This window comes from Cololabis saira, chromosome 17 (assembly GCF_033807715.1).
Source record: "Cololabis saira isolate AMF1-May2022 chromosome 17, fColSai1.1, whole genome shotgun sequence".
Taxonomy (NCBI): Eukaryota; Metazoa; Chordata; class Actinopteri; order Beloniformes; family Belonidae; genus Cololabis; species Cololabis saira.
Window position 1 is genome coordinate 30,381,676 of NC_084603.1, and position 17,500 is coordinate 30,399,175.

The following is a 17,500-nucleotide window of genomic DNA, read 5'->3' on the forward strand; positions in this document are numbered from 1 at the left end:
TTGTTTTGGGTAACTGAGAGTGAAGGTTGAATGTATCATCAGCTGCTGATTTGATTTGTGATATTGTTATTATTATTTGGTTTGTTCTGCACTGTGTCACACTAAGTGTTTCTAGGTCAAACTTGTTTGCGCTGGCATCCGAGTGTAAAGTTTTAATCCTACTCGGTGCCTACAGCTTGGCCGGGCATTCCCACAAACAGGGTGATCTCTATGTGGCCTTATTTTTCCACAGTCTTATGCCTTATGTCTATCTGATCAGGCATGTTTTTCTTTTATGGTTAAGGCAGGTGAATTTCAACAGAGCATTCCTGACGGCTTCTGTTGGAATTGGTCACGGAAGGATCATGATTGTGAAATGTCATATCATCGTGTACTGAAAGTATTCGACTGTCAAGGTATGCCACAAAGCAGTCATCCTCCTTGTATAATGATGAAAATTATGAGAAAAAAAATGTTGGCAACACCTCACACCTGTTCTGTGTCATAAATTCTAGGAAGGTGCCATGATGTTTCCATCCAGTTCTGTTCATGTGAAACAGAGGTTGCAACACTGCTTCGTTACAGCCTTTGGCCCGCCACTGTAAAGAGGCCCCAAAGCGCTGTTTCAACTAAGCTGATGGACATGATCTGCAGGTTGCAGTTAGAGTGTGGTGTGTCGCTGAAGGCCATATGCACAGCCATTCAGCAGTCATCTTTGTCTTCCGAGGTTTCTCCTTTATTCATATGAATCCTGTGTAATAGAGATGCTCCGATCAGGTATTTTTGTGATTGATACCGATCACTGATTGTTTTTTGTCATGATCGGCCAATATTGATATGTCCAATACCGATCTTGTGAAATGTTGCAAATATGAATATTTATATTTCCCAAATTACAAAACTGTTCCTGTATATGGGGAGAATGTTCAGGCCTTTCACAAAAATGCAAATCTATGTTATACTGTGTGTGAGAGAGAGATTGGGATTTATACCACTTAAATGGTGTAAAAGATCAGTTTCTCCAGATAGGGTAAATTATATGATCAGAGTGAATATCAGCCAATATGGCCCATTATCGGAGCATCTCTACTGTTTAACATCACTACCTTATTTGGAAAACGTGTTTCATTAGTGACAGCCCTGTTGTGAACGTTGAATGTTTGCATTACAGTGCCAGGACCTTTACCGCCATCTGGTAAAAGAATCCTACGAAGAATATCGGCATCTGCGATACCAGATGACTACACTGCGCCATCTTGGGGCTGATGTCACTGATGGCGCACAGTGTCCCATTTGTCCACAAGTATGCCATGTTAAATTATTGATTTTTATTTAATTCACTAGTAGAATGTATTTATTGGCTACAGAACCCTTGAATAAAGCTTTACTTTTCTCAGTCACAAAATGACAAATGCTACTAAACATAATGCAGATAGCTGGGTCTGGATTGTTGTTGTTGTTTAGTGTGGTTAATTTGTGTACTGAAAATGTATTTTGAGTACCACTAAAGAAATCAGGATCATAATATATATATAGTATAGTTACGTAATGTTTTTGTAATTGCAACATCCCTTGTAATATTTAATTTGTATCACCAACACATACCTATTGTCATACATTTTAATCCTTATTTGTCATAGGAAGATGGAGTTCTGGTTCTGGCTGCAGATGGGCTGTTTGGCCTACCAAGAAAGAAGTCTTCTGGGAGAAGTTTTGAGGGACCGAAGCACAATAATCGCTTTTTCTCGCCACAAGATGATGTTGATGCCTTTGTAAAAGAACAGCAACATACACCTGAGGAGGTACTATTTTGACTATATTTCATAATTTGATTTTTCTTAATGTGATGTAAGAAATTGTTAATACTGTGGATTCTCAATTCACGAGAGAGTAATTATTACTTTCCAATCTTTACAGGGTTGTGCCAACTTTCAAGCTGGCAGTGCGCTCAGGTCAAAATTAAAAAATGCCAAATTGGATGAAACCGGAGTGTTTGGCATGGCCTGTAAGCACGAACATCCACGGAGATTTCTTAGTCTTAAGAGAGGCGAGAGGTATAGCAAATATCCATGGCAATCCAAATTTCATACAAAGTTGATTAAAATATCCAGATTCAGTTCACATTTGGATCTTTTCTCTAGCCTTTCGAATGCAGTCTACCTGATGAAGGAGCTGCAAGAAGATCTGGGGGGAAATAAAAAACTTGTCTTCATGTATGACATAGGATGCAAGTTGAAGCCTCATTTGGAGGTAATATGATCTGCATGTTTTGAATCTGTAATGGCTAAACAACAGTGAAACACAGCTGGACTCTTAGTCAAAACATCTACAATACATTTAGTGTATGGCTTAAGTAATAAAGTATTCTCATTTCACATTTTCTTTCAGAAGTTTTTCCCGAATCTTCTGGACAACACCACAATCGCTGTCCCTGCATTCCATGCTTATGGACATGGTGTTGCTTGTCAGGTAAGGGTTATTGTTAGTTTTGTTATAAGCATTTTGTGAGACGGTATTAACGAAGTTGAATATTTACATCTCGCTTTGGTTCAATCTTTTCTAGATTTCCCACGCATGTAGGAATGTTGAGGGTGCCGGTCTTTGTGATGGGGAGCAATTGGAGAGGTTATGGTCATTCCTACGTCGCTTCGGAAAAGTGACAAAGGAAATGACCCCATCCCACCGAATTGACCTGCTGACCGATGCACTGCTACACTACAGTGAAAAAATAAGAAAAAACCAAGGTAATAAAGGGTATGTTTTTTTTCCTCTGATCTTAGATCCAGCATTCCCATAATTTACTAAAATTTTAAATGTTGGCATAGTGTTTGAAAGGATTCTGTGGAATTTCTCAGAAAATGTACCACAGGTTAGATGCGGTAACATTTACGACCAGTCAGAATTAAATGCATTGAATTAAGTGACTACAGTAGCATATTAGAGAGAGGGGTAATTTCTTCAGTCTCAGTTCTGTACTCAACGTGGGAATAATCAGAAACCTGGATCAACCGCCGACTTACCAGATTTTAACCGTCGGCCATGTATTACACCTGTGACAATAATGCAATGTTTGGCTAGAGAGTTTGAGACATCTAACACAAAAGATGCATGTTAACAAACCTGTGTTGAAAACCTAAAAGTGAATTACTTTAGTCTATTTGTGAAACCACATGAGTAAATGTCCCATTTCTCATTTTTATAGCCAAAGCCCTGTGTTCCAAAGCTGAGAAAACCAATTCAGTTGAAGAGGAAGCAAAGACAGAAATTGCTGAAATCATGAAACAAACAGGTAGTTTATTTTTTTTTTTTTCCTCAAATTTGATCGTCAAGGACATGGTATTTGGGGATGCTCCTTAGTCATTTTAGAACTGAAAATGACTTTTGGCTTGGGGCACCCCAGGTTAAAACGTTTTCATTTCACCCAAGGTAACCTTACATTTATATAGCACAATAATCATGTAATTGCAGCTGTTATTGCACTTAACTCAAGACAGCAAAAAACGTATATCGCATCAAAAGATAATTTCTTGAGTGTGACTGCTGTGCGATAGAAGCTGTTACTGAATCTTCTGGTCCCTGACTTGATCACTATTGATAAACTTGATCACCCCTGGACTTTGTCGCTGCACCCACTTTGAGAAAGCCTCCAGTCTCTCCCACTATTTAATAAACCGAAAATAGATTTTCAGGTGGGTCGACAATTTCCCCCAATCACAAGAGTACCCATGTATTGGCTTCAATTAGTCTTCCCATTATGTCAGCTCATTTCTTTATCACTTCCAATTTCAGTTGTTTAATCTGTGTCCTCCGTGAATTGCTGTTCTGACCTGAAAATGCATTTCCATATTAATAGACCTGGAGAGACATGGAGACTCCTGTTACTGAGTACACACACTGTCAATGAGTGCTGTCAGAATGTAGGCCTATTTAACACTTACATTGTTTTCTTGAAAGGCCTCACCGAGCTGGATGTACAGCGTTGGGCAGAACATTATAAGTCGGAGGCAAAGAAAACGATTGATTGGACGTGGGAGGAGGACTATGTTCAGAAACTACTGGAACACCAGCATCTGTGAGTGTGTGCAGCACAACATGTTTCTGTTTATCATTGTAAATGTCTTACATGTTGCAAGCACATCTTTGTAGTGTAGTACCATAAATGGTAAGGGTACCATGTAAATTAATGAATCAGCTGACGTCCCACTGAACAAATTTTGTCTTTTTTTCCCAGGGAAGTCTTGAACCGCATGGCCACCTCTGATCCTGAGCTCAGAGCACGTTTGGAAAAGTAAGTACACATTAGTCTGTACATTTGTGTGGTGATTACTTCTGTATTGGGCAGAAGCGCTCTTAACAATAGACGGACTATATAGTGTTTGAGAGTAATGTTTGTTTTTTTGTATTTGTTTTAAAAACGCCATAGACAATGAAGGGAAATTAATGTTTGGGGCCGATTGTTAGATCTCCGGCCATTAAGAGACAGTTTCACTAATCTTATCAGGGACGGCTCTTAATTTTGCCATACAACTGGCAAAATGTCTTCACTTCTTAATGGAAGCTGTCCAGCTGTCTAGTTTGTGCTCATGCTTTTAAATGTGTACTTTGAAATGTTGCACTAGGTTGACGTTACAACATTCAATTCATTTTTCCACTTCCTTGGGAATTACAGCTGGGCATTGCCACTGATGTCACTGCTTACATCCATGTCACAGCTTACATTCAATTTACAGGTCAGAGAGGCAGCTTCAGACAATTGAGAGGAAACGTCATGTTGGGGGAAGATGGACTTTAAACACTGAAGCATCTAGACACCTCCTAAGTGCCATAGATGACAAGAAACGGCAGCACGCACTGCAGGCAATGTACAGGCTGGTCTTGGAGCGCAGGTTCCTATGCGGCCTGGTGAGAAAATATGCTGGTAAGTAAATCTATCAATTGTCATTTAAACAAAAAAATCGTCCTGCTGGGGGGGGGCTGTCTTTTTGATAGACAGCTGTGGCGGCCAATTGGCGGGTTTCTCGGGTTTCAGTCATTACCTGAGGTCCGAGACACATGAGGGTTACTCCGAACTGGCCCTGGTTCGGTTCGGACCCCGGGTATTTTTGGATCTTGAAGACCTCTACCTAGAATAATAGTTGGCTATTCATTTTGTTTTTGTTTTTTCCTTTCAGCGAGGGTTAGGGTTAGCGATCTCCTTGTTTCGTGCATGCACACTAATTTCTGACTTAACCAAGCACTCAAACACTTCTAAGGGAAAGTAAGATTATGCCTCCAGGTTTCGGTGATTAATGGAAGGCAGAGCTTTTCAGAGTAAAATCTGCCTCATCTGCTGGGCACTCTACCCAGTTATGTCATTGTTGCAACACTGCCTGTCTTTGGGCATTGTGCATAGGCGTAAGACACTCATTGTTTTGTTATGATTGTTATTTTGAGGAACCCTGGAATGACTTATAGACTAAACTAAAAGTGGCTTCTGTGATTCTATTGATTTTTAAAATGATGCCATGGGCACATTTTCCAGACACCCCTGCTTTGACATATACAGTAGCACATGTTTTATATTAGTTTAGTAGCAGAGATTGTTGCTTAGTTTTACTTTATTTGACGTTCCTGTTACTCCTTGCGCTTTATAGGCAGTGGGTACTGTACTTAACAAATGTTGTCCTGTATGTGAGGTTACTGTCAGAGGTGTGTGCTATTATTTGCCTCTTCTCTCTTGTAAAAGAGACCTGAGTCTCAATGTGAATTTTAATGGTTGAATAAATAATGAAAATGTATGAATCCTTTGTTTTTCAGATGGACAGAAGATAGCCATCAGATTGTCTAAAAAGATCAATGTGGTTGGCCAGAAGATCAAGAACAAGGTCAAAGAGTACAACTCCACAGGAACATCTAGCGCCTTGGTGTACCATGAAGTCATCCAGATTGACAACCCCATCTGGTCAACCATGGTCCACTCCGAAAAAGATGCGGACATATCCGTCAAACAGAGACTTTTTGTTTTGTTGAACACCGCCGAAAGGGCATCAGAAGAGAGAGAGTACTTGTCGGAGGAATGCATGGCAGGCAAGCTGTTCTATGAGAAGCAGCTTGTAGAGGTTGAGAAATGCCTCTTACCAGACAGTTTGCCGTCGGTGTCCTCTAGAGAGGACAAAGGAGCCCGTGCTGCATTGCTTGCCAAGAAAAGAGAGTTTTTGTTCCTTCACTCAAAATATGTCAATCTTGTCAATCTTCTCAGAAGTACAGATGTCATTGATGAGGTGAACAGCGCTGACTCTGACATTAGTACGGACGAAGAGGAGGATTATGATGAAGAGGAGGACCAAGCAGTGCATCATTCCTTGCCTGAGTGAAAGACTGCTCATAATTTCTCTCTCTCTCTCTCTCTCTCTCTCTCTCTCTCTCTCTCTCTCTCTCTCTCTCTCTCTCTCTCTCTCTCTCTCTCTCAAACTCAATTGTTCAGTTATTCCTGACACTTCAGTCCAATAGTGTCTGCAGACGGCGTGGAGAGGCTAAGGGCCAATCCCAATTCTCCTTCACTCGCCCTTCTTTTCTCCACTCGCACTTCTTTTCTTCCCTAACCCCTAAAAAAGAAGGGGGAGATTTTAGGGCACTTGAGATCTAGGGCACTTGGCCCAGGTGCCTGTCCCATTTCTCCTACTCCCCCTCGTTTTCATCCCTAACCTGATCAGGAAGCAGAGAGCCAAAAGCTGTTTTAATTTCAGCTGTAGCGCTGTTAATATGGCACTTTATTAAGTTCTAATATTTTTTCAGGCATAAAGGTAACCTTAAGATCCGCAACCTGGGCTCAGTTTATCCAAATAACGCCTGTTAAGAAATTTGACCTGATGTTTTCGGAGATGAGAAGAGCCGCCGCCCCCGGGGAGCAGCCTCAGCTCACAGCCCGAGAAGAGACGTGTCCGCCGGGTCAAGCTGCTGCGTCAGCCCCGGGAGAGAAACTCTCTCTGGGACGCTGCTCTGTTGAGAATTACGCTGGCTGAAATAAATCATTTAGGAAGATGTTGGTTTAATAGATGAAATCTAACAGTTGTAGCTACGCCTGTTAAGAAATTTGCTTCGAAATTTAGAGATTTCTGTCTGCCGGCTCCGGAGTTTGGGTCCGTGTTTAATCGACGCAGAGCCTACGGCGTAGGGTACGGCGTACGGCGCGCGTCGCCGCGTACATCGACGCAGACCTTACGGCGTAGGTTACGTAACCTCTGCCGTAGGCTCTGCGTTGGTGTAACGCGGAACCATACATCCCTTTATTCTGGCGTGATCTTCTACAACTTTATCTGAAAGTGTTTAAATTACACAGATAACAGCTGGATTACTTTGTGGTTTCTGAAGACTATTATATCAGAAACATCCAAAACAAATCTGACGAGTCACAGGATTATTTCTCTCTATTTCTCTGAGACGAGTCTGCCTGTTTGCCTTCGGTCGGCGAGTCAAATCGACGCAGAGCCTACGGCAAAAGCATTCTGGGAAATTCTCATACCCCCTCGCTCGCCAAGTCAGCATCTGAAATCCCTCGATTTGAAGGGGCTATTCTCAGCCCCTCACCCTCGTTATACCCCCTCCCCCTAGGTGAAAAGAGGAATTGGGACACCACTACTTTCACGGGAACGCGCAAAAGTTAGGGTTAGTGAAGAAAACTAGGGCGAGGGGGAGTATTGTGACGCAGCCTAAGTGTTTCTTTTCACGTAAAAAGAAAGAGCAGTCCTGTTACGGATGCAGGGATAGGGGATATGTTATTTGTTTGTATGTGTGCGCGCCTGTCTGTCTGTTTGTTCCTCCTCCCTCTGCAGTCCCGTTACTCCAGCCTGACGCTCCCCACCAATGAACGTACCAATGGAGCGCTCCCCACCAATCGCTGTCAGGCTGGTGTATCAAGTGTATCAAGTGTATGTATCAAGGTGAGAGAGAGGGGCACAGTGTAGAGAAGAAGCTGTTAGTATATGGAGTTAACTCATTTTCTCGTGAAGTGTTTTGTTATGGCAAATGCGAGAGTCCATAACATTTAATGTTTGTTGTGCATTTTATGTAATAAAGTGTAAAAACTTGTACTTTCATTGTGTTTCATCAATTGTATTACCGGTACACTGTTTTTATTCCACTACATCACAGGGACACTGTTGTTTTACTCAACTACTTTGCAGATTTAGGTTACGAATACAAAAATATCTTCAAACAAATTAATACAACTTGGATCAATTAACTGAGATGATGAGACTGCCACAATGTCCACAATTCCATGCTGTATTGATGTTGGTACCATTAGGAGAGAACAGGCAAACGGATCAAAATAAGAGTTATTGTACATGCTCTAATTATTTGTCTTATAAGTAGGCTAGCCCAATGCAATAATAATAATGCATTTAACTTGTAACGCACTTTCCATTCAATGAATCTCAAAGTGCTACACTTAGACCAATATTCATTCATACACATTCTCACTGGTGGTGGTAAGCTACATTTTGTAGCCACAGCTGCCCTGGGGCAGACTGACAGAAGCGTGGCTGCCATTCCGCGCCATACACATTCACAGGGGCAAGCTGGGTAAGGTGTCTTGCCCAAGGACACTACGACAGTAACTGGGATGGAGCGGGATTGGAACCGCCGACCTTCGGATCATTGGACGACCCACTCTAGCACCTGAGCAACCTGATCTCACAAAAATCCGTGAAATGCCCACGACCTCTCACCACTTTGTTCTTTGTTATAGTGGCTAAATTATGCGTTTTTGTCGCGCAAGGTACTGATTTTTAATGTCAGTTTGTAAAAGCCCGTTTTTAACGCTGTTTTAGCAGTGTTTTAATGAGGTTTTAATCTGACCACCACGGATGGTACTATGCAAAGTCAATGGGGTCCGTGGTCGTGATATATACACGAATTATGACATTATTATTTATATATTATTCTTTGTTATAGTGGCTAAATTATGCATTTTTGTCGCGCAAGGTACTGATTTTTAATGTCAGTTTGTAAAAGCCCGTTTTTAACGCTGTTTTAAGAAGAGACAGGCGATATTTTAAGTTTCTCCCATTTCGTCAACCACAGGGGATTCCCTGGGCGTCCCCTCTACGTCATAGAGTGACGAGGGGGGATCCTGATCACGTGACGGATGCCCCCGAATAATAATTATAATGATAATAGTAATATTAATAATAATAATAAGAAGAAGAAGAAGATGAAGAAGATGAAGAAGAAGAATGATAATAATAATAAGAATGATGATAATAATAATGATAATGATACTAATAATAATAATAACAATGATGATGATAATAATAATAATAATGATAATAATAATAATAATAATAATAATGCTGAAATTATTTATATTAATCATAATATTAATATTTAGTATAATAATAAATACACCTTTAGCACAAACCAGTGTTTATAGCAATCATTCAGAGACATTATCAGACAATGATTAATGACGCAACACAGTCTCACTCCGGAGGCGCAAATAGGCTCCTATTGGCTGCAATGTAATCCCGTCTGCGGCTAGATTTGACGCTCGGAGCAGGTGATCACCGCGAGCGGCTTCCCCATTCCTCTTTTTTTTTTTTAAATGCATATAGGCCTACTTCAATTTAAAAGATGGTTTGATGACATTTCTAGCGAGAAATTTTCAGACACAAATAGAATACACCAAATTGTATGACACTTCCAATGTAATCCCGTCTATATGTGACGATCAGAGCAGTACTTCAATTTAAAAGTGTGGTTTGATGACACTCCTAAATTAAATACTTACCTGCTGTATTCTACTGCCCTTATTTTTAACAGCTTGTGCTCTTACAACGCCATATTAAAACAAATTATAAACCACATTAACACTTCATAGAAACAAAATAGCCTAGATCGAGGGATGAGGTCTGAAAGATCTGTTTTGAAACGTGGCTTAATACGTTACGCCACTGAACGCAACCCTTTCTGTCGCCGAGATAGGCAGCAGGACAAAACGTTAAAATAGCACTAATAAATGCATAGATTGAACTTTTCCATCACATACATCTACTCACGATATAAATATACATTTTATGGTCACACTTTGTCTGTTGAAAAATGAGCGGATATATTATTTCGGAACCCTAATGTCAACATCTTAACCCTAAACCGGAAGAGGTTACAGAACTACAATTTGCGCCAAGTTACAATACACAGCATTGTGCTACGTCATAGCTTTTGTAGTTCCAATGAATTAGCGCTTATATAAAACTGTGATCACGAACTTTGCAAGCTTATTATATGTTTTTAAGGGTGGGAAGCACGCCTGTTCGGTCTGATTTTGACTTTTGTATTGGTAAGAGGGTGAAATCATGTTTTTTATAGGTTTTGACCCTATTCAGTGGCGCCCCCTATTGGACTACTGTCGGGCATGATAGTAGAGGTGCAGAGCTTTCCAAAACTGTTGACCCCATGTCTCTAGCATATTTTGTTGTTGAATTATAGGCCTTCAAAAGTGTCACATGTACAAGGTTCAAAGGGCACACCTGGGGAGCAGGAATTGCCCACAAATCTGATATGGACATATGTTGCTCCTGAGGTCAAGACCTTTCCAACGATGTCTTCACTGTTGTCCTACGACAAAGTTTGATTTTCTTGTTGGTACACATCATAGAGGTTTGACTTGTATATTCAGAGACCTGTTTAAGGGGCTGAGCTGGAAACAATCAGTCAAAATCTTTTAACGAGTATTTTGTGGCCAGATTTCTTTAAGATATCGATGATAGTATTATACACAGTCATACTATTCAATTTGGACCAGTTCAGAGTTTATTTTCCCCTTTAAATACTGATTGTTTCACCTTTTGAAATTTTCCCATTAACTTAACATGGCTATTTAGAGACCCTTTAACCGCTTCCCCAGTCTGACAGGATGATCCTGGATGATCAAATTTATAATATATCATAGTGCTAATACATTTCTGTGTGTTTAAGTTATGCAAACACATCTTAAAAAATGTTTTTAAAAAAAGTTAAAAAGTTCTGGTAACCTCCTTCCGGTTTAGGGTTAAGATGTTGTTTGTGTTCAATAAATGGAGAGGAGACATGGAGCGTGTCTATCACTTCAGCAGTACTTTAATCAAAGATACTCTATACAGTTTATTGAACGTCTCTGCTTTAATTAACGTTCAACGGTTAACGTTCGAGACATCAGCTGTACAGCACTTCCTGTTTAACAGTCGGGGCAAAACGTTACCATGACAACACCGGAGGGGGCGGGGACTCCCACTATAACAGAATCCCATAACAGATGTTGACATTAGGGTTCAGAAATGATATATCCGCTCATTTTTCAACAGACAAAGTGTGACCATAAAATGTATATTTATATCGTGAGTAGATGTATGTGATGGACAAGATCAATATATGCATTTATTAGTGCTATTTTAACGTTTTGTCCTGCTGCCTATCTCGGCGACAGGAAGGGTTGGTTCAATGCCGTAACGTATTAAGCCACGTTTCAAAACAGATCTTTCCTACCTCATCCATCCCTCGATCTATTTTGTTTCTATGAAGTGTTAATGTGGTTTATAATTTGTTTTAATATGGCGTTGTAAGAGCACAAGCTATTAAAAATAAGGGCAGTAGAATACAGCAGGTAAGTATTTAATTCATGTTATTTCATCAGAAATAACATGTCCCAGGTACACATACTCATTACACACAGAGGATAGTACCGGCAATATAGAAGTCTGGGAAGGTTGATTGCCTGTCACCTCTGGTTCTAACAATCACAACCTTACTCTTTTTTGCATTGTATATATCAAAATCAGCAGCATACTGCGTACATATTCCCAGGAGCTGTTGGAGACCAGCACTGCATGGGCTGAGGATGACCAAATCATCAGCATATTCACTCTTAAGAAGTCAGTAGCCTACATACCTATTGTATAGGTACTGTACCGGATCAAAGGACTAACGTTGTGATCAGGGAGTGACTGCACATAAATATATTAAGTAACTGTTGATCTATATTAATTTAGATTGATTAATATATTCACTGTTCAGACTGTAGCCTACACTATGTGCATGATAGGCTGCACATTTATGTATGTTGATAGATGTTGTACATTCTATGCTGTATACTGATTCATATACATTGATTGTACTCTTTATTCATTGATAGACTGCATACTATATTCAGTTGATAGGCTATTTCAGATTTAGATACTATACACTTTACTGTACAATGACTCACAGTTGCTGTGCATTTATATTTAGATACTGTGCAGTATCGATTCATATATTCGCTGTTCAGATTCCAGTTCCACTCGGTGTCTATATCCAGGTGCAGAATGTATTACTCCTTGTCAAATGTAACTTACCTTAGAATTCTTTGTCCTTGCCCAGACTAGAAATTGCAATTTTATCTCCAAAAATCTTACTTTTAGCATGTAATATTAGCAAGGTATGGGCTTTTTCTATAGAATACATACATACACATTATTCACCTCTGAAAAGTGTACTGTACACATGATGGGTCCATTTGACTTATGAAAAAGTTAATGAACACAATCTTTGAACAACTTCTATTTATTAAAGGCAAAAAAGTGCATGAACAAGTTAAATAAAAAAAGTGCAACAAAAGTGCATGAACAAGTTAAATAAAAAAAAAGCAACAAAAGTGCATGAACAAGTTAAATAAAAAAAAAGCAACAAAAGTGCATGAACAAGTTAAATAAAAAAAAACAAGAACAAAACTAGATGCCCCTCTTTGAGTTTGGATCTGGTCACCCTTCCCTGCAATGAAAACATTTTTGATTTTTAAAGCTACAAGCAGTGTGACACCACCCGTTGCAGACAGTGCATTGGGACCAGGCACGCCACTTTTTGTAAAGGTTTTTGTCAGCATCCTCCCAATCACATCCACAGACGTTGCACAGGTTATCTTTGAGTGGAAAAAAGCAATTAGTTCCCATTGGTCAAATCAACTGAACACTGAATGTGATGAGTTAATATATAGCAAAATGGTAAAAATGGGTACCTCCAACAGCCTCCTTGGTGTCGTCAGCGTGCTGTTGACTCCCGTCCTCTGTACCTACAAAAATTAAAAGTTTTTAACCCCATATATATTTCTCATTTCATTTCAAAACTAAGACTATTTTGTGCAGATTCATCAAATAAAAGTCTTAGTTATTTTCCAGAGCAAAGTCAAATAGTGAATAACTGCAAAAAGCGTACCATCGTCAGAATTATTGTTCTCATCATCTGGGGGCTGTCGGCTGCTGGGGCCTGAACCTAAAAAGTAGTAGTAGCATCATCACTAGTAGTAGGCTTGTAGAATTAACACAGATAGCTGTGTAAATATTCAGAAAAATCAGTTAACATTGCATAACAAATTCAAAAAATCTTCTAGGAAGTTCCTGTTGTGTGTATGAACATGGCTGCGCGGGGAGGGCACATTTGTTTGCCATATAAACTTACCTTGCCAAGTAAAAGTTAATGGCAAGGAAAATTAATAGGTATTAAAACACCAAACATCCATTCAAAATGTAACCATTAGCTTATAATTCATCGTATTTGATACTTACCATCTTCCATCATGGCCATAAATATTTTGGTAGGGTCGTTCACAATGGCGTCATCTTCAACTACAAAAACATAGAAAAGTTTTAAATACACAAAAGAAAAGTCAACTGGTATAACATGTACAGCTTTTGCTTTGAGGTAACGATGAAAAAGCTGTCAGCTAAGCCCCCCCTCCCCCCCCCCCCCTCTGAAGGAAGCCAAGCTTAAATAAGTTGACTCTTATGTACTAGTACACAAGATGAAGCGAAGCTGAAATAAGTGCTATAGAAATAATTTGTTATTATTAGAATCTGTGCTGCCTTCTCAAAGTCATTGACGATAAAGTATCTTACCTTGAGATAGCTCCACTACAGCCTTCCGTTTCCTACTTCCTCCTTTTTTCTTTTTCTTCACTGGTGATGAAAGAACACAAGAACAAGTATAATTTAATTCAAGTACATATTATCATGGCATAATAGATTCTGGATCATGGAGCATGGAGGTTGTATAGTTACATTACACAATAATTCAAAACAACTGTCTGATTGTCATCACCAATATTGTCATTTGTTCCACACCTTGTGTAAGGGATTGGGGTGACTGGCTTTCTGGACCTTGTGTAAGGGATTGGGAGGACAAAGCACCGGCGAGCTGGCCGGATGTATGGAGAACCGGGATGACTGGAAGGCTTGTCTGAGGACGACCTGGAGAGGGTGACAGGCCTTCTGGATCCAACTCTTTTCCTGGTTAAAGAGACATTAGACATTTTCCATTTGGCTAAGCAACAGACATTGACAAAACAGTATGCTAATACGCAAGTCATGAGTTTACTTCACAATGTCGTATAAAAACTACCTACTTATTTGAAGCGAAATCTGGTGTGCATTTTCCAGGATTGCCTTGAGCTGGTCTTTCCCATAAAAGTTGGGCTTTCGCAATGTCATTCCTTGGGGAAGACCAGTAGCCTGCACGATCGCCTTCTTGTAGGGAAGTTTCCCAGTCCCACCTGCCTCGTCTTTAAAGTAAGGATACGTAAGGAAAGAGAGAGAAGGGAGAAAGAGGGCGAGAGAGATGTCAATAAGCACATTGCAGCCTTGATCATCATATATGATATAGAACGTTACATGTGTGCTGGCAAGGACATAGCCGTTGCATTATCGCGAAGCATTACACGCCATGGCCTAGTTGAATGCTTGATACAGATTGTTAATCACAGCATTCTCAGTGCTCAGTTATTTCTGTATATCAGACCATTTGCTAAGAAGTTGAACAACTATGCAAGACTGTACATTGGAACTAGGCTAGACTAAGGTTGAACAGTACCTGGCAACGTATTCATTGAGGTGTATATTCTAAAAGGAATGTGTGATCTTTTGAAATTTTAATTGCATCTGATGATGCCATAAATAGCCTTACTATATTTCATGTTGAAGAGATCTTGCACCTTCTTCATCAAGTCTTTTTTTTCTTTTTCTGTAGATGATCCTGCAGTGGCTGCAGATGACGTGTCTAAACATATTGACAAAAATTATATTAATTCAATAAGCTAGAGAACAAACTATATTAGCTATATGAACAAATTACTTTACATAATCCACATTGTCATGCATGTATGTAGAATTATCATCATCATCAAAAAAAAAAAAAAAAAAAAAAAAGAAATCTAATATTGAAAGTACTTCAAGGTCAAAATAATATCCAAGTACATGTAGTTTTGTTTGTACACCAAGCCAGTCACTGCGGTATACATATACAATTTAAAATCCATTTAATTTTCTGTGCATCCAAGCTAAACGCAATTTGGTCTAGTTGACAACTCTAATTGACACAACGTTATCACTTATGACTTTAAGCACTGCACAGTAACCCAATAAAAAGGCTGAAATTAAAGTAAGTGTTACTCTAAACACTTGAGAAATGTCATGAAACTGCTTACATGCCACCAATTCAGTCTATGCTTAGCATGAAAATACAGCGATGCATTCTTCTAAAGACATTACCAGCTAAGAAAATCCCAAATGCTCTGATCGAGGCATCATTAAGAAAGGCTTCCGCCTTCCTGCTTGCAATATGCTGAACTTTAACGTTTGGGTCCATGCTGAAGCGGTTGAACGCCAAGGTGACCACTTCCACCCCTAGCGTCTCCAACATGGTCACCTGTGGAAAGAATAGGGAGGATAACAAAAACATATTACTGGGTCTTAGAAAGAATGTTGCATGGACAACTAACAAATCAAAGTGACCCATAGGTTAGTACTAAACATCTTATACCACCATGAACTGTGCAGCTGTGACATGACACGAAAATGTTGGTTATTAGTGAAAATACATGTAGAAAAATGAGGTACCATGTGTACGAGCCCTTACTACAACTGCATGGTCACCTTGAAGAAATACAGTAGCTCTGACAAACCTCTTTCTTGATTTGATTGAGATGTCTTGAGATCTTTAGTTCCCTCATCTCCGGACTGAGGGCTTCTGCACTTCTTTCAGCTTTAAGAGCAGCTGCCTCTTCATTATAGAGTGCCTTCTCTTCTGCAGGCAAGCGGGACCAGGCACTCAGGTCTTTAATTTCACCTGGAAAATAATTAAGGGAATTTAATAAATTATCTTGTAGTCAAACTTAACAAGCTCACTAACATTGTGGTTAGTGTCTGCCCTGTGATTGAGGTCAGGGGCTCAATCCCACTCTGGTCATGAACCCAAAGCCACCCCAATTGCTATGGGCCATTTTGGCCAAAAAAAAAGAAAAAAAAAAAAAAATCAACCTGAACTTTTTAGATAGTTTGCTTGTAGACTTAGATAAGCTTAGTCTATGTAGAAGCTTACATAGACTTTCTAATCTTTTGTTTCGTAAACTTTGCACTGTTTAGTACATTGTGGAGCACTGTATAGTATTTAGTATTTACCCATGATAACTGCCTAGTAGGTATTAAATGTATTTGATGTATTGTACTCTTGCTTAGTGTAAATGGCTCTGGATTAAGAACGTCTGCTAAATGCCTAAATTGTAAATTGTTAACCCATTAACATGTGGTCCAAAGACAAGAGCTCCACTGACTGAGCTCCTATCCATAGTCACTAATACAGTAGATGAAGGTGCATTTGGGTGTAAACCAACCATAGAGCCTATATGCTTTAGTTTACAATATCACTTACCCCTGGTCTTTTTCATCATGTTTCTGCAGAAGAGGTTGTATCCGGACAACTCTCGAACCAGCAGTTTTGGCTTTTGAGAATATGATGACTGGGTGGAGTGGAGGGTCCTTCTGTAATTTCCGATCCAATTCTGAAAAAAAAAAAGACCAAATTAAAGTAACTAAAAAGCTTACAAGGATATGAGAGCACAGATAAAACAGATGCAGACACTAGAGGTCTGTCCACTGCTAGCAGGATGGAATAGTAGCCATCAGGGGTCCAGAGCACAGACATAAAAACCTAGATACCTCATTTGCTGCTGCAGTTCATTGGAGCAATTTGTTTAGCAGGGAAGGCGGAAGGCACACTGACACTCAAAGTTTACATTGCCAAAGCAAGTGTCTCTGATTGGCCATACGTGGCTGGACAAACCAGGAGGCAATTCTGAATCTGCAGGAGTTATGCACGTCTGAGACTATACGTTTCCTTTCGGCCGTTCCCTTCGGAGTTCACCACAGCAAATTGTCTACCTCCAACTGACCCTGTCCTCTGCCTCTTCTCCTACACCAACTAACTTAAGGTTAGGCATGTTAATCTCAGAGAACCTCAACATTTAGTCTCTGCTACATATATGATTCAAAAAGACAAATAATGCCAAGATGCAACAAGTGTGTATGCCTGATAACATTAGAAATACAAATTCCCTATTCCCTCGTGCAGGTTTTTGCTACGTTCCATTATTGCAAGCACTGGTGCAACATTTGGCAATTTGTTAACTTAATAGCCATAAAACAAACCTCTATGATATTTTTGCTTAACAGCAATTTGGTTGAGGCCTCACTGATCAGGGGTG

General features: G+C 39.7%; 2 protein-coding genes across 2 annotated transcripts in view; one reads left to right on the top strand and one right to left on the bottom strand.

Annotated features, from left to right (window-relative positions):
• Window positions 1-8,013, top strand: part of LOC133463986 (uncharacterized) — an 8,568-nt gene extending 555 nt beyond the window's left edge. The window contains exons 2-14 of the mRNA XM_061745863.1: window positions 284-395; window positions 495-706; window positions 1,151-1,282; window positions 1,620-1,781; window positions 1,897-2,033; window positions 2,121-2,229; window positions 2,368-2,448; window positions 2,543-2,723; window positions 3,182-3,268; window positions 3,934-4,051; window positions 4,211-4,267; window positions 4,710-4,897; window positions 5,776-8,013. Coding sequence (XP_061601847.1) covers window positions 284-395; window positions 495-706; window positions 1,151-1,282; window positions 1,620-1,781; window positions 1,897-2,033; window positions 2,121-2,229; window positions 2,368-2,448; window positions 2,543-2,723; window positions 3,182-3,268; window positions 3,934-4,051; window positions 4,211-4,267; window positions 4,710-4,897; window positions 5,776-6,332 — 2,133 coding nt within the window. The 3' untranslated portion in view covers window positions 6,333-8,013. The remainder of the gene's footprint in view (window positions 1-283; window positions 396-494; window positions 707-1,150; window positions 1,283-1,619; window positions 1,782-1,896; window positions 2,034-2,120; window positions 2,230-2,367; window positions 2,449-2,542; window positions 2,724-3,181; window positions 3,269-3,933; window positions 4,052-4,210; window positions 4,268-4,709; window positions 4,898-5,775) is intronic.
• The window catches only part of LOC133463989 (contactin-associated protein-like 4), a 106,961-nt gene that overhangs the window by 33,312 nt on the left and 56,149 nt on the right, over window positions 1-17,500 (bottom strand). The gene's annotated exons all lie outside the window — the stretch shown is intronic.